The sequence below is a fragment of the Chrysoperla carnea genome, chromosome 1 (assembly GCF_905475395.1).
Source record: "Chrysoperla carnea chromosome 1, inChrCarn1.1, whole genome shotgun sequence".
Lineage (NCBI taxonomy): Eukaryota > Metazoa > Arthropoda > Insecta > Neuroptera > Chrysopidae > Chrysoperla > Chrysoperla carnea.
The window spans coordinates 26,267,990-26,287,133 of NC_058337.1; the positions used below are offsets into that span (position 1 = coordinate 26,267,990).

Consider the following 19,144-nt stretch of genomic DNA (forward strand, 5'->3'; position numbering starts at 1 on the left):
ATCAATTTTGAGACATTCTTTTTTACATACAAGTAATGTTTGTATATCAAATCTTATATAATCTTAAAGTAAAAAATACACAACCAGTGGAAAAAAACAACTAACTTACACATTTAAAAACCCTGTATATACTTATCTGTACGTATTAGTTGATATTTATAGTGACATTATTTCAATATTTAGGTCTTGTTTTAAATCATGATAGCATCTTTATCGAAGGAAAGTATCGTCTTGAACTAAATCAGTTGCAAGAACAGGATAAGACTTATGAATCGAAAATATTTATTTCTTTTTGTTTCTTTTTTTTAGTTTTTTTGTTTTATTATTCTATATTTTCTATTTATTTTTATTTGTAAATTTATTATATTTTCTTTGTTCTTAATAAGAGAAAATAATAATTGGTAAAAAAAATGTTTTTAAGCCAGGATTATCAAAGTAAATAAAAATATTTTCTCAAAGATAGAAATTTTTTTCCATTATAATATTTTCGGTTCAAGCTTTTATTACTTGTTCCAATTTAATTTTTTTCTATGTAGGTATAATCGTTTGTTTTTATAAACTTATAACTTTTTTATTCTTCTTTTGAAAGCTACATTTTTGTGTGCCTCCAATATCAGTGACCGGTAAACCTAGCTATCTGTGTTCGTTTTTGAATAATCGTGAACTCGGCTAAACATAAAGATTTTAAGAAAAAAGGCTTTATCTACCATCAATTTATTTTACACTAACAAAAAGTAAATTATAAAATTCTAAAACCAAGAATAGTTTATCTTAAAATAATAATTCAAAACGAAGAAATATTCTTGTTCCAAGAAGAAATTTGTTTGTGGATAGAACAAATTCTTGCCGCAAAGTTTTTTTCTTGTCATAAGAATATTTTTGTTTTTTTCTAATACTTAGGAGCCACTATACAAACTTTGGAAATATAAATATAATATACTTTTTTAACACTCTTTATTTGCAATCTCAAAACAGACTTCCTTATCAAATAGTTTCTTGTCAATAATAATTTCATGTAGTAAAAGCAATAGCTATATTTTTTTAAAACTATCTATAATTATGAACTGGACAATACAATATATACATATTTTATTGTTGCTGTTTTTTGTTTCAGTGAAGTAGTGAAGTGATTTTATTCAATTTTACTTTCACTATTTTTAAAACTTTGTTTATTTTATAATCTCCATACATACAAACATACAAACATACACACAAACATACATACATACATACATGTATATTTTATTAATTTGTACCTTTGTATTTATTGTATGTAGTAAGAGTAACCAGCAAAGAGTCAAGTCAATCTACCTTTTTAATATTTTGGAAATAAATTACAATATTATTATTACATTTTAAATATAGTTAATAATAATAACAATATAATATGAAATATATGTGGGCTTTGAATTGTAGCTTTTATATTCATGATTGTTATATAAACAAAAATTAAAGATTTGTCATACTATTATTAAATATTTTTAAAAAAAGTGTAGCAATTAAAAAGATTTTGCAAAGTTGTCGAAGGGCAACTCTTACATTCTACAGTTCCTTCAATTAAAACATATTGTACCTGATTTTTGTTGTTGTTTCAAAAGTCAATTTGAATTGTCAATTTTGACATTCAATTCTAACTAACTAAAACAGTAAATTTCAGTATAATTAATGTTAAAGATTGTTATATTATCATTATAGAAGCGCAGGGAAGTGATATAATTAAAATTTCAAAGTAGAAATAAATCCTACCAAGCATCTTCACTATTTCTGTTATTTATCATACCCCTATTCAACAAAGAAAAAATGAAACAGTTTAATTGCTATTACTGGTCCTAAATCAGTTTGTTTAAAGTATGTGTTTGTTTATTCCTATGTCCACCGAGGAAACGATTGCGTAATCAACACTGTCTCAACATGGTATTTCAACAATTAACTCAGTCAATTGTTTGTTATCTTCCCAATATAGGAAGTTGTTGTAATGGCTTCGATTTTCGAAATCGAAATTTTCAACATATCTTTACGTTTTATGGTTCGGACGTGGCTCTAACACCAATTTTGAGAAGAAGTTTGTCTCTGTGTGTGTGTGTGTGTGTGTGTGTGTGTGTGTGTGTGTGTGCGTACGTCCGTAGACATTTTTTCCGTCGTTCCGTCGAAATATAATCCGAAAGGAATTTCTAACATTCGGTCGAGCCGGACGAGTTTTTTTTAAATTCTCTCCTAATCGATATCACACGAACGAAAATGATATCAATTTCTTTGAGGTGTCGATCGAAGCGTATTTAAGGCAATATGATCCGAAAAGAATTTCATTACATTCGATCAAGTCTTTTCGAGTCGGCCGAGTTTTTTTTAATAACTATTTATTATGCTGGGAAGTTATTCGTATGGTCCTCAAGGGTCGCACCACTAATTTAATCGAATATTTTTTTTCATTACTTCAACAATGTTTAATGCGTATTTTTATAAATAAAAATTATTTTAAAGGTTAAAAACACATCTTCTTTAGTATCCACAAATTTAAAATGTTACTTGGATCATTATGGATCTACCGTCCCCATATACGAGTAGTTAAAATATAACTTTTGAAATTTCTTGAAATTGAAATCGAATTTGTAAGTTCGATTCTCATGTAGACGTAACCTTTTGGTAAATATCTTTATTTAAAACACACTTTTAATAAAAAGAACAGTTACCTTATACCTCAAACACTCATATACATTAATAAATATATAATACGGTAGATACGTCATTTAAAACTCATTGGTGCATGCAAGTCCAACACACTTACATGTTAAATTTGTTTCCATAACAGTAATTTATAGCAATTAACTTTCAATTGACGAAAAATTTATTAAATATTTGTACCAGTTTTTTATTTTATTATCCGTATATTTTTGAATTAATTTATTTTTGTATTAATATAGTCCAAGTTTAGTGAAATCATTGAATAAGTTATGAGTAGAACTAAAATTTTTACGAAATTAACATATTGTCCTAAATATATCCCGATCGAGTTTGTTTAGGAATTGATTTTGTTATCGTTTTTTAACGGTGAAGAGAGAATGGATAAAGTGTTTTAGTCGATCCATGAATTTGTTAGTTTATTCATATCGCAATAGATTTCAAAATATAAAGAATTTATGCGGTTTTGTATGTGCAGAGCTATGCAAGTATAGTACTATCAAAAATAATTATCATTATCTAAAGAAAATATAGGAAATATTATTACATGAGTGTAAACACTTGTAATATTTAAAATATTACAAGTGAAATTTACAAAATTTTAAAAAACCGCGACAAATTTTCCGGGTGCGGAACCCCAAACTCGCACTTGAACTAAGAACACTCTCCGTTAAATTACCTTTCAAAATGAAACAAATAAAATTAAAATCGGTTCATCCGTTAAGACACTACGATGCCACAGACAGACAGACACACATGTCAAACTTATAACATCCCTTTTTTTAGTTCGGGGGTTGAAAACTTTATTCTTTCCACTCGAGATACATAATTTAAAACATTTTTTTCCGTAACGAAATAGTGATTAATATTAAAAGATAAAAAGATATAAGTTAAAAAAAGAAAATAACTAGTGAACACAAACAATTGACGGAGATAATTGTCAAAATACCATTTATAGACAATGACAATTTACAGACACACATAACTGATATTCCCGTATAACACGTATTATATAATTTGTGCCTAATTTGGACCCTCGAAGGTAAACAATGATGTTTACGAAAAAATGTTTCAAAAAAAAGTTTTTTATTTTTTTTAAAGGAACATCTTTTACATTTAAAGTTTTGGTCTATCTCCAAGATCCAATTGAGCTATGTTGCTCATTTACGAACTCAACCTCTCTTTTTACTTTTAATTTCAGCTTGATATCTCTTTTCGTTTTTGAGTTATCGTGTTTACAGAAGGGCAGACGGACAAACAGACAACCGGAAATGGATTAATTAAGTGATTTTATGAACATCTATACCAATATTTTGTTTGAGATTCAATATTTTTAAGCGTTACATACTTGGGCCTAAACTTAGTATACCTTGATATATTTCATATATAGATGGTATAAAAAGAAAATTAAAAATTTGCCTTCTATATCTATCCTATATAATTAACTAAAATATGAAGTTACAAATATTTTTGCGAGATGGTGCTTACTTTGGTTTGTAACTGAGCAATAAAATCCCCTTAGGAGATGAATTTCCATTTCCGTTTGAACGTTTGAGTAAAATTTCATGCTTCAGGCCCAGCAGTTTCAACTGTGCTTTGATCGATTAGTCAGTCAGTTATTTTATATATATATATATATATATATATATATATATATATATATATATATATATATATATATATATATATGGATTAAAATATAAGTAGGAAATAAAAACAGTTTATTTTTGGCTCCTATGTCAGAAAAATTTCCTTTGAAGAATTAAAACATTATCACCATTTTTTGTAATAAATAAAACCAACCAATTTTTACGAAACATTAAATTTATGTTAGTTACATTTAATATTAATTTTTTTTTCTTATTGTTTCAGATACGTTTTTGATTACACATACATTTTCCGGTAAAACCGAATGGGGAATATCAAAATTTTTTATTGTAAACTAGTACATATATTATGAGTGATATTATTTTAGTAAAATTCAAGTGTTTTCATAAATACCATCATCAATTTATTATTTAAATAAATTATTTTTATATAAATATTCTTTTTAAAACGGCCAAGTAAGAACGTTGGAGGAACGCGTGTAATTCTATTTTTTAAACAAACAACATAAACAAATTAAAATTATACAATATGGGAACTTTTATACCATTTTTAAATGCAGTTAAATCATCGGTATCAATAGTATTTTTAACGTTAATTATAAGTTTAACAACTACAGTACATCATGGTATTGCAGAAAATGTTTATTCAAATGTAAGTACACTTATTCTATTTATTAAAATCTATCTACTTTTAATTGAATTTATATTAGGTTTTTGGGTAGTTCCTACTATAATATGGTAGCACATATAATTTGACAGTACTATATTAATTTTATTATTAGTGTATGACTACAAGTTTTTTTATTTCATCTCAAAATTTTTCGAACTTGCGTTCATTCTCAAGAGATTACGAACTCCTTTTAATAGATTTTGTGTGGTGAACTCCTATTTTGAGTCTAAATTTCAAATAATTTTCTTTAAATTTTCATTTCAGTTTTTCCAAATTTTGTATAAATTAGATTAAATCTATTGAAAATGAGCGCAAGTTCGAAAAATTTTGAGATTAAATGATTAAAAAAACTTGTAGTCATACACGTATAATAAAATTATTTTTTATTATTTTAATTATTTATTATCTACTTTTATTCCTTTTCTTTTAAATCGTTGTGTCTGTGCGTCTGCTTGCCTGCAGAAAAAATTTAGGATCGATTTTTAATCCTTTTCCCGTGAACCAATCGAGCTGAAAAAAATTTGATTGAACCAGATGGAAATGTTAACAAATAGCGAAAAACTAACAATATACAATATCAATATCTTCTTATACATTGTCCTAATATTTCCACTATTTAAGAATCAAATTTAAAATGTATTTTGACGTATGACATTCTATTGTTTTTAATAATATAAAATTTAAATACTTGATTGTGAACAATTTGTACATAATTTTGGACTTGGTGAGAAACCTCATTTAATTTTATAAACAGATTGTTTGATTTTATTAGTCTAATCTTTTACCGCCATTAAAATTATTCCGCCTCCAACTTTTCCACAAAATAAACTCTTTTGCTGACACCAATAATTTTAAGCTGACATTATTTTAATGTTAGGCAAAGTATCAGCATTGAAGTAATCTGATTATTAAGTAGAAATCTGGAGAGTGGTATAATTTAAATAGCGGTACGATAAGCCAAACCTCCTCTGTGTTATAAAAGTCAAGTATAAAATCACCCCTTTTTTTCGCATCACCCATTGGTTCCACTCATATTTTTGGTAGAATGGTGCTTGATCTTCCTTTGATAATAAAAAAATTTACCGACATAACAAAGCATTCTAGAATATTTTGGATTTTTCGAGAAATTTCTCTAAATTGACTTAAAGATAATGAAATGAAAATTCCATCACTCGATTTACTTACGATCTGAGGGTTTGAATAAGTTTGGCTATAAGGAAATTGTGATTTTAGCCTAGTTCGACTGCAAATTTATGCAAAACGAGTTTTCTTTGTTATTGTTTTTCGAAGATGTTCTTTTGTCTGTCGTTTAAATTAAAACGAAGCGAAAATACAATATCTACGTTAACAATGACAGGTAGTTGATATATACGAAAAAAAATAACCTTTTGAACCCTGTGGGCAGCTGCAAACTTCCTACCATATTTTTTACGTATTGAATTGTCAATGCTTTTTTTAATATTACTGCAGGCAAAAATTATTGATTATCAGTAAAACACTAATATTTAAAATCGTGATTTCTAAACTTTAGGTAAAAAGATTGGCGTTAAAAATGAATAAATTAAAAAGGAACTATTGAAAAACGATATGAGATTCGATATTTAAAATTAAGCTGCTCTAAAAATATGGCACCTTGAACAAACTTTAGTTAATAAACCTTGAATCATAATATTATGATATTAATTCTTTCCAATTCAGATATCGTATTTTACTGAAATTTTGTAAGCTCTAGAACTAGATGGTAATTAATAAATATTTAATCTTTTACTTTTTAACTTAACCTTGTATAAAGTTTCACTTTTAACGGTAAATGTAGGCGGGAAATGACACTCTTTTTATTCAAAGACAATCTTATAAATGAACAATTTCCATCACAAGGACAACTTGATTGACAAATTCAGAACAAAATTTATAAGTAATTTAAAATATTCGCTCTATTAAGAATAGATAAACATGATAAAAATGATTAAAAATATATGATCAAAATTTAAGTCACATTTTGAAAATTAATCGTTGTTATTTGAATACGGATCATAACTATTATTAAAAATTTAGTATGCAAGAATTAATAAAAATAATAAGTTCTATTCAAACATTAATTTTAGAGTATTTTATAATACTCAATTATGTAACTTTATTTTATTCGCTTGATCACAAATGAAATATTTGAAAATATTAAAAAATTTTTTGAAACTTATGTTTTAGTACAAGTAAATTTCGCGTTCTTTTTTTAAAGTACCTATGAAATGAAAATAAAGTTTGTTAAATCGAGGCATCTTACGAAAACGAAATTAAAAGGCTTACGAAATCCAGCACATATTATAAGACCTTACGAAAGCCAATACAATTTACCTAATAATTCTTACGAAGACACAACTAATATCCGTATAGTTTTCATAAAAATATTTCGAATTGGTTGAGAAGTATTCGTAAGAAGCGTCGAGTGAAGTTTTTGATCAACCACTTACCGCCATTAGATTTGACCTTTGAAATGACAGAAATAATTGTGTTTTTTATTTTTCTTAATCTTTGAATGCAGAAATATTTAAAAGTATGAATGTCTGAGAGAAATATTTTGCAGTAGAAAAATATTAAGTAGAAGAAAAGTATATTTAAGTAGAATTATTTAGGAGTATATTTTAATTAAAGAATAATTCTTAAAAAGTAGAATAATTTTTAAAGTATAACTATTTAAAAATAGTTTCTTTTAAGTTGAGAAATTGTAGAGTAGTAAACTAAAAAATAGAATTCTTTTTATGATTTTTGATCCAAAATTAGTTATGTGCATATGTATAATTAGTTTTGGATGTAAAGGAACTTCGTTCCTAAAGGGGGTCTCACGACCACAATCTTTATTTCTTAATATTTTTTCCTCCCTTAGTGAACATTATGTAAAATATGTAATTGCTGTTTATCTCGTGGCCAAAGCCACGGGATACATCTATTAAATAATTAATTTTGTGCAAATAAAGAAAAAAATGAAGAATAGACTATGATTTAACTAATAAAATATTAATTAAACAAAAAATACCTTTTTTAGGTAAAACTATTTAATCGAGGCCATATGTATTTTTTTATTATTAATAATAATTACAGTTATTTTTTAATAAAATAATAAAATAATTTTAGTACCATCACGAATAAGCCTTTTTGTTGTAATAATAATTATAAAAATAATTTTTTTATATAAATTTTTTTAAATAATCATAAATCAGGAAGTAAAATATGAATTATTTTCCCTGAATAATACGACAAATAAAAGCACCCGCGTAATTCAAAAATGAATAAGAAACCTTGTCGAAAACAAATTTATTATCTGGAACTAAATCATTATTAATTGTTAATTAATTATAACTATTTATTAATCAATTTTTTTTTTTAATTTACATAAATTTCTAATCTTATTATGTATTCCCTTTTATTGTGAATATTTTTATTTTTTTTTTTTGTGGTTATTTTTAGATTTTTTTTTTTTTTTTTGGTAATGAAATATTAAATTGTTTTTTAATATTTTGTTAATTTATGATGATATGAGATTATTTACATATTTTTTTAAACTGTTTTTATATGATGCACAATTTTTCGGTTTCTTTACTTATTTTCGATTAATATTATATCTAAAAATATGATTCAAATTAATAAAGTTGTTTCCATTGCTTGTTTCTATTCGCAGCCGGTTTAGTTCAAAAATTTATGTACTTAGAGCACCCACAATTTGTAGAATTCAATTTCATAATACTTATTTTTTTGATTATTAAAATTATTTTGTATTTCTCAGTTCATATGCTTATAACGCGTTTTTTCTTACTTTTATTTACACAAAATAAAATTTTTTTAAATTAAACCTTATTATAAGGTCTTTCAATAAGAGTAATACTTTTTAAATTTAGAATTTAAAAAAATATTAAAGTAAATTGTATCTTATTTTGTAGCTTAGCTACCACAGTTCGTTTTTGCCGGCCTGAATTTGAAAGGCGAAATTTTTCAGCTACACAACTTCAATTACTTGTGAATACGTTGAATGTTGATTTTTAGTAAATATACTTCTTAAATAAATTCAAAGGTCCAATTACAAAATTAGAAAATAATTAGAATGGAGCCCTAAGAAGTTTTTTTGGTAGGTGAAAACCTACAAAGGAAAAAGGACTTCCAATGTCCTAATAGTTTGGGGGTCGACCCCACTGCTCCCAGATGGTTACAACTGAGCTAGACTCAATTAGAAACTTTTCTTTCTTAATGATCTCGAGTTGTGGATCTATCTTATTGGCTAGTTCCATAGTTGTAATTGCCTCTCTCTTTTAAGTCGTCTTGTTATTGTTGAAGCTTCCTCCAACATGGTTAATAATTGCATAATTTCCGGATTTTCGTGACAATGGATCCGGTGGATATGGCTATCCAAATACTTGGTTATATCTCGGTGAAATGCGACACAAGTCTCTATGGAGATTAAAATGCCTCATATAACAAAGAGCTTCAAGTATTGGTCTCGGTACCTTATTTTGGAATGTTTAGATTAAGTTTAAATTAGATTTTTTCGTGCAACCCAATTGTAAATTTCGCCCCAACAACCAATGCATTTTTTTAAACTTTATATTGAGTTCTTCTTTTTTACGTATTCTTTCCACTTGAGCTTGCATAAAGCTCCAGCTATCCATTGATATATACTCTTACCGATTCACATTTACGGTTGATTAAAGAAGTCGTGGTTAATTTTTTATATCTTGTTTACAACAAAACGTAAATGTCCTAGCTTCAAAAGAAAAATCATCAATTTTACTGGAAGACCCTATACATTAAAAAAATAGATTTTATCGGTTTATGGTAATAATTTGCATAATTCTTCTTGTTACATTCATTTAATAAATTCATATGATGAGTTGTTACATAAATGTATCTACGCATACTGACACATTCTATTGTAGGAGTAATCTGTTTAAAATACCGTTATGGTTCTGATTTTTATTAAATATAATATTATAACAATACGCAATTATTATTGGATAAGTGCCACCTACTTACCAAAGCTAAATTACATATCAAGAATATAATCTAAATTAAATTGTCTTTTTAATGCATACTTTTTTATATGGGTAAATTCTAATTATTATTAAGATATCGAGATGTTATTAGTAATTACCCGAATGTTATTAAAAAAATTAACTATTTATATAAAAAACTTTGCAATGAAAAAGGATACATTTTCAAGAGAATATTTTTTTACCTACTTTTTGAAATATCGAAGTAAAGACAGGAAGTTTCGTGTCTGAATTTTTTTGTTACCAATTAGTAATATAATGTACAATGCCAATTAGAAATATAATACCTGCCATGTATGACAAAAAATCTTTTTATTTAGACGGTTAAAAATTCATTTGTCTGATATTTTGAGTAATGTCCATCTTGATTATTACCTAGTTTTAGACTCATTAACATAAAATACATTTTCAAAATATCCAGATTTTATAAAATTCGCTATGTGTGAAACATACTTTAAGCCGGTTTTCCACTAAAATGACCAACAAAAACAAAACTGAAAATGAAACTGCAACAAAAACAAAATTAAAACTGTAATAGCCATTAAATTGCCAGTCTGCAAAAAGTTAGTAAAAATTTGCGTTTTTACAAAAAGATGCCATTAAATTTGAGACCAGAACGATTTTCCCGCGAGTCATACGAACCGAGTACATAAAAAGCGAAAAACGCGATTTGATCTTACCAAGTCTCATTTTTTTCGTTTTATATCTCTAGAATCCACTATTTTTGTTTTTTATCAAAATTATTTATAAAAAAACCTTTCTGATTTTTTTCAAACAACTTCCTACACTCCGATTTTTTCAAAGTGTGTTTTCTCAAAAACTTATGTTTTTCTCTTAAATATCCCGTTGATGAAACGGATGGGATAATTATTTTAAAATCTGAGGAACTTTCTTACTGCACTTTATATCTAAACTCATAAGTGTGGGTCATTAAGTGTAAGAGACAAGCATAAAACTATTTAGGTAAAACAGATCCCTATCTCTTGTAGCTTAATACATATAGTAAAATGTATATTTCTACTTCTACGTCACTGCTTTTGATCAATTCTATATTCAAAGATAATTCTCTCCGTACGTCACTGCTTTTGATCAATTTTGAAGGTACACTAGAATGTTCCAAAAACTTTACAAAAAAATAGGATTTTATTTATGTTTTTAAGCCTTGGAGCGCATTAAATAAAATCAAGGTATTTCTTATAGAAAAATATTAATTTATCGAAATCAGTTCGATTCTATGATGATAAAATCTGAAAGTTAAAAATAGATCACCTACATTGACACTGGGTAAGCAGGTAATATGCGCACTTAGTAAAATAAATCTTGTCGGGTTCAAGACCGTTTTTCAAAAGATTGCAAAAATATCTTATCATGTAATGCTGTAAAATCTTTTCTGATGAAAGTCATTTTACTGAAAAGTAAATTTACTTCTATATACTGTAATTTTTGAAATGGCCAAAAATTATTTTAACATAAAATTTCCGTTTAAAATTCTAAATAATTCATTAGATTTTGTTTGAAGATTAAATTATATTAATAATAACCGATTATTTCATTATTTTTGACATTTAAAAGTAAATAAAAATTTACAAAAAAAAAAAAAAAAATGCAACAAAAATATTATTGAAAAAAAATATTTTTTATTTGTTTGTTAAACATTCATGTGACAAAAAATTAATTTATTTGGTGACAAATTTGTATATACTTACTTAATTATTAATACCTACTAAATTATAGGTAGACATAATATAATCAAATAATATTTAATATAGTTGTTTGTCCAATGTGCGATTAAACATGTTCTCTCAATCTATTCCAAAACCATTTAATCTCATTCCATCCAATCCTAAAGCAAAACTGTTGGCTTTGACAGAGCTTCAGTTGAAACAAAAAAATTTAAGTTCTACTTCAGTTTTGACCTCAAACTCAGATGCTTATATCAACTTATCTGTTTTGCATAACTTGTATAAGCATACATTTTTTTTCTCTCATAAATTCTCTCATAAATTTCGTAAATAAGATGGATAATCAAGAAACGGAAAAATTATCAGCTCATTTTTAACTAACAAAATCTCAAAATAATAATAATTTTACAGATTATTATTTTTTATGGAAAAAAAGTTATTTTTCTACCAATTTTTCCCGACACTTTTCTCACAATTTTTCTTTAAAAAAAATCTAGTTGAAGAATTTTTCAAACTAGGTTCTTGTAAAAAAATTTGACCTCTGTTTGACCATGAAGATCGTATATAAAATCTATAAAAGACTGTCTTTTAATTATCCTTAAAAATAAGCCAATACGTGTTTTCGTGTTTTATGATGTTCCATTCTGTAGCCGAAAAATAATGCTGAAATCTTTTTAAAAAATCACCTTGTACTTATTGTGTACGATTCTTTTTTCAACTTTTTTTCTATGCGATAATATATTTTAATAATTATAATTGACAGTTTTTTTTTGTGTGTAAAAAAGAATTACTGAGTATTTATTTACGAGATCGTCACATTTCTTATTATTGATTTATATCTCAGATATTCGTAGAAATTTACATAGCCGGTTACCTTTTTTACGTAAAAATTTTAATTTTTAATATTAATATTTTTGTAGAATAATAATTATTAATAATTTTGTTACAATCCAAATTAATTTCATTTAATAATTATTGACCACCCATTGATTCGAATTGATAATTTTTGCATGTAATTAACTTGTTGTGTCCCGTGGTCTTTCCTAGAGGTAAACTTCAATCACGGTTCAATAAATATTATGTGATAAATGAATTAGAAAGATATATGAAAATATCCGTAGGATAATATGTAATAATATATAAAAAATTTATTAAAATAATTTTTAATAATAATTTTTTAATTATTTCCGTTTTCATCGATACACGATTATTTAATAAATAATGTCATGAATAAGCAGTTTACACACTAGTAGAAAGAAAGTATTTTCTATTATTTGCGACACCTACACAGTTATGTTTGTTACAGAAGCCTTAAAAACCAACAAACAACAAATTACTTTAAAAAAAATACTAATATATTTTAAAAACACTCTAGCACCTCTTGATCTGAAAAGTTCAAAATAATTTTAATAAATGTAATTATATTGACTTGTAGAGTAATTATGAGAGCGCTTATAGAGATTATTAGGCGCTTTTTTACATTACATATAAAAATTTTAACCCCCCATTTCAATGAAAATTAAAAACTTTACTGGCGTTTTTAGATATAATTACTTTCTGCCGATTTTTACCTTTCAAATTTAGTTTTTTCCACCGCTTCCACCAAATTGATTGACCACTTCCACATTTACTCGGTATCATTGCTATATTTAGTTTGGGAGAATTAAAAAATTTTTTGTGGCTAATACATACTCTATCAATTTTCCGTCGAAGATTATTATGAGTGAAACTCTCTTTTCAAGATGACTAGAAAATTTTATATTTATGTTTTTATCGATTTTCTATTTTTTTTACTTATGCTTACTAGAATATAAGTGAATACGCAAATCTATTTTTGTCTTACATTAACATTAAATCATTAAGCAAATCCGACCCTGTTAACGATAAATTTCAGTTATCGTGATGAGAAAAATTCTCACAATTTCTGAAGGATTTCAAAAAAATTATTTTAAAAAACCTGTAGTTATTTTGAAAAAATCTCGAAAATAGATAAAATTTTATGAAGATAAAAAATTTCAACCACATAAACTATTTGAAAAATAAAAGTTATACATGTCGAGCGTGAGTAAAATACTCATAACGCGAGTGCTGACGGGTTAAGAAATTTTCCCAGTTTCAAATCGATACAATTATTAGAAATGGGTGAAAATGATTTTTTTTCAATGGTTTGAAGTTAGTTAACATAAAGTTAAAGTCTTACAAATCACTTATTCATGACCGCGGTTCACGAACAGAAACCTCATAATCATGACTCATCCTCATAAAATGAATGGCTTAATGACTTTTCAAAGAAACTATCAAGGAATTATTTTAAAACGTCACACGATTCTAATTTTAACCACATGACGACGTAACCTTTCAACCACTAGTTAGTTATAAAAACTAATAAAACCGACAATTAAAAAGTATAAAACCCATTAAACAAAATAAAATTAATAATTCCAAAAAAAAGTTGAATTTTTCCATAATTATTCAAAAAGTAAACTTAAAAGAATAACCTTCAAAATTTTGTAAATAGTAAAAAAATTAACCAAAAACTTAATCCCTCAAAAAATACATAGTAAGGATAAAAATACTGGACCATAAATTTTAAAACATAGGTAATAAAAAAAAAGTGTTTGGTTAAATTAACCAAAATGTCCTTAAATTTATTTTTTATTAATATAGATAATTAATTAGAAAATGGTAATTAGTATGACAAAATCGATGAAAAAACTATTAATTATATTTGACATTTAATTAATAGTGCTTAAAATCACAATATATATTTTTTTATACGCGATCTTGACAAAGGTTAAAGTTTACTCAGCACAATCCACATGTTCCACTGAATATACTGTCTTCAAGGGTGTAGAGATACATAAATGTTAAAGCCACCGATCGCATTTAATATCATTTACCTATAAAAGAAATATCTATAAAATACTTCCAGCACGAGGTTTTAATATTTCGCTTGTGCTATCGGGGAAAAGATATACCTTGCGAAAAAATTTACCGAAGAAAGATCCGAGAAACAAGTTGGCTATTCATTTCGAGGGAATCAGATTATCACGGTTTTGGTTTAAATTACCAAGTCGAATTTATTCGGTGGTTTTATTTTACCAGTAGCGTTTTTCTAATAGCGTTTTTCAAATTTTCCATTAACCTGAGTTTCTGGTCAAAAATTTTTTTCGGCCTTTTTCGAGTGTATTTTTTTAAAGATTAGTTGATGAATGGCTACGCTTAGACAAAACTAGGGAAACGAGCGAAAAAAAGAAAAACGAGAAAAAAAATTGCACGAGCGCCAGGGCAATTAAAAATAAAAAGCCTGATTTTGTTTATATGAAGTTGGACTAAGTATAAATCACTTCTGAAAATTTTAGAAGGGGTTGTCCGATTATTTAAATAACTAATGAAAACGGTAGATGGATTATATGTTTCCACTAACTAAGGATGTATGAGCACGGTAGTTGGGACACAAATTAAAAAAATATATATATTCAATTTTGATTCTGATTTATGTTATAACTTGACAATATAAGAAGAAAATAAAGACGTAAAGTAAGAATAAAATTAAAATTTTTCGATATCTGAAGAAATTTTCAAAATACCGAATGAAGTTATAACAAAATTAATCATCAAAATTGAAAATAAGGTTCAAATAACTTAAATCACCAGCCTAAACTTGCCTTGGCGCTCGTACTACCTCAAATCTGAAATAGTAAGAACTCTGATATAAGCTTTTTTGGTATTCACATGCTTTTGAAACCAATTTGAAGTATGAAATTTGATAAACAAATAATTTTAATTTTTGCATGAAAAATTTAAACAGTTTTGATTATTATTAAATTGATTAATGCCCTTCAAAAATGTTTTTTTTGATTGCTTACCATATCTCTCGATCAACATAATTTTGACTTACTCTGATTAGTTTCTATATATAACATGCGCTCCCACCATAATTCTAATTTGCATAATTATTTCACATATCACCAGAAATTTTGAACTTTCAAGCATTAAATCTAGAAAATAGTATATTCATGATCAGCTTCGTGGGAAATGTAGCTTAACTTAGTGTTATCGTATTAAATGTGATCATTTCTCACTAATTAATATGTATTTTTTAAATGTAAATTTTCTACACCAAAATCATTTCCTCAGAATATTTGCAATGAATTATTGGATAATTAAATCCTCAATAATATATTCTGCTTATTACAAATTAAAAATATTAAAAATTTTTTAATTTTAATCCCAAACCTATTAAAATTATAATCGCATAACTTTTTAATTACTTTTAAGAAAACCATTTTTGCGACGACCACTGTAATAAAATATATAATAATCTACTATATACTATATACTATAAAAATCAGTTTCAAAAGTTTTAGCAAGCAATTAATATATACATGGGTATAAAGAAACCATAGTTATTTACAACAAAGCTGTTCAAATGTACTAAAGAATTATTTAATAAAAAATAGGCCTATTGGTCTAGTAATTTCCTAGTCCAATACTGAAAATTTTAAGCCTGCAAATGACGCTAATAACTTCTTGACTCCAATAGTCATTTCCCCAATAGAATCAGAGGAAATTTTATTGGAGACATACAGTCTTTAAGAAAACAATAAATGAGACTATTAAAAAATAATAATGCATATATTTTATTACTTTTTAATAAAATCAATTCATTAATTATTTATAATTTTTTTTTACTCAATTAATTGTGTAAACTTTGAATGTATTTTGAATAAATTATTTCATTATGATTAGATATATTTATTGATAATTTCGATTAGAAAAACAAAAAAATTAATTTATAATTAATTCAGTTTGTTCAAAATTTATAATAAGATTTTATATTATAGTTCAAAATTTAAAATTTAAATTCTTATTTGAGTCATACATACGTCTATGAGTATTTTTGCCGAATTATGAAATTTTTGATAAACTATTTTACAGAGTGGACCAAACAAACTAAATCAGTTGTTTTTTTGAAAGAGCAATCAGCAAATTTATAAAATAATATTCCAAAAAAGTGGAGGCTCGTTTTGTTTGCTAATAGCAAAAAATGGTAATGCAGTTTTATTTTTATAAGCATTCGATAAGATTTTAAAATTTTATTATATTCTTAGTTGAACCACAATGGACATAAATTTGACTTTTTAAGTGACCTTTTATTATTTTTTTCTAGTTCCACAAAAAGATTAGATAGAATTTCACAAAAAGATGTACCACATTGCCAGATTTACGCCTCACGAAATATTCACTTTGAGAAAAAGTAGCTTTTAAGCTGTTTTTTAATATCATTTATCCTACTCGAAAATAAAAACTTGCTTAGTTTTATGGATGGACTGATTTATGGTACTTAGAGCAAACCTTTAAAGCCTTTTGTATCAAAATAATAGCGTTGTTGAATGTTTAGACTTTTCCAATGAATGTAGTAAACCAATTTTTTTTTACTTTTCGTTACGTTCCGAACTGGAAATGTAAAGTTACAGCTTAATTTTTCTAGTCTAAAACTAAAACTTTTTCCAAGGCATTCATTTTAATATATTTCACTTTTTATACCATGTATATGAAATATATCAAGGTATAATAAGTTTAGTCCCAAGTTTGTAACGATTAAAAATATTGATGCTACGTACAAAATTTTGGTATAGATGTCTGTGTGTCCGTCTGTCATCACGATTACTCAAAAACGAAAAGAGATATCAAGCTGAAATTTTTATAGCGTGCTGAGGACGTAAAAAGTGAGGTCTAGTTCGTAAATGAGCAACATAGGCCAATTGGATCTTGAGTCGGTAGGTCCCATCTTGTAAACCGTTAGAGATAGAACAAAAGTTTAAATGTTTATCCGTGAGAGCGCAAGTTAAGCGCAAATTGTATAGTATGTATTATGGGTATATCAGTTATATGTGTGTGACATGTATGTATGTGTAATGTGACAGAGTAATCAACAATGTCTATACATGGTATTTCAATAATTAACTCAGTCAATTGTTTGTTTTCACTTGTTTCATTGTATGATGATTTCGATGCAAAGCAGGTGGAACTAATTCAAATTGAATGTAAAATTATCAAAAATATTTCATGAGAACTAACATTTTCACCAAATTTCAAATCTGTCTGGTACATTCTGTTTAAAAGCAACTCAAAACAATAAATAAACACTCATTTATAAAAAAGAAAAAAAAAACCAACTAAAAACCAGAAACAGTTTATCAAAATATTAATAACTGTTAATAACAATTGAATTTACATAAAAATTACTTTTCAAACGATCAATTATAAATTTATTGTTTGATTATGATAATTTTTAATTCAAATTTATTGATATTAGTAAATAACCCCCAAATATAATTATTTAAAACATAGACATATTATATTTTATTTGTTCCTGCAATGAACCACACTAGACTATCCAACCTCCTACACACCCCCCTTGAAGTGACAATATTTTTTTCAAATTATTTTTTAATAAATAATTTTTACCTTGAAATATTTTCATCTTAAACCATATTTTAAAAAGTGCTATTTATGACAACTATAAATTTTATAAATATAATTTTATACTTCATATACAACAATATCATTTTGTAAAATCGTACCAATCGCTTGTTGGTAATAAATACGTGATATAAATTACAATTACGGTTGTAATATTTCCATGAAGTTAACATACTTTCAGCTCGATTCTAAATAAATTATGAAAGCATAAACAGTTCAGGAACATAAGGGAAGAAGAGTTGTTTTTATTGTCTTATATTAAAGTTTAGATGTAAAATAAAATTCAAGATCAAAATAATCATATTTAATCTGCATTTATAAATGCAATTTCTCTACAGGGTTGTTCAATAAGATTTTACAATGAAAATGTTTTTTTTTCAAAAAGGCGTTACCATATAAAAGGAGAAACACATTGTCCAATTTTAATTTTAGGAACATATAAAAGTAATATATTACTTTAATATAATTTATTACATGTATTATATTATTCCCCCTTAAAGTGGTGTCTTCTTTTTGAATCATATCTCTCCCATTTAAGTGGTAAAATATTTTTTATCAACACTATCAGAGACCCACGAATAAGGTTATGACACTTTGAATTCACTTTTTGAATATATCAGCCATATTTCAGCTATTGTGGTAGATAAACAAATCATGATAAAGAGTTATGGCGCGCTATGAAATAACCGAAATATGACAGAAGAGTGTCAGACTCTTACTTGTGGATCTCTAACCACTATCATTCAAATCAAAGTTTTTTAAGGATAACAATAATATAATCTGAGAGGAGTTTCATCAACTGCTCCATTGACTGTAAATCTATGAAAGAAAACCCCGTGAAAAAAGAGAAGAAGAAAACCTTGAAAGAAGAAGATTTACATTATTGAACATTGGTAGAGTGGGAGGTAAAAAATTACTTGAAGAAAATTATTTTTAAAAAGTTTTTTTTTTTATAGTTTTTGGATATTATTTTTTAGTTCG

General features: G+C 26.0%; 1 protein-coding gene across 1 annotated transcript in view; it reads left to right on the forward strand.

Annotated features, from left to right (window-relative positions):
• Nucleotides 1-4,529: 4,529 nt before the first annotated feature.
• Nucleotides 4,530-19,144, forward strand: part of LOC123296805 — a 34,410-nt gene continuing 19,795 nt past the window's right edge. Inside the window, exon 1 of the mRNA XM_044878499.1 lies at nt 4,530-4,938. Coding sequence (XP_044734434.1) covers nt 4,816-4,938 — 123 coding nt within the window. The 5' untranslated portion in view covers nt 4,530-4,815. The remainder of the gene's footprint in view (nt 4,939-19,144) is intronic.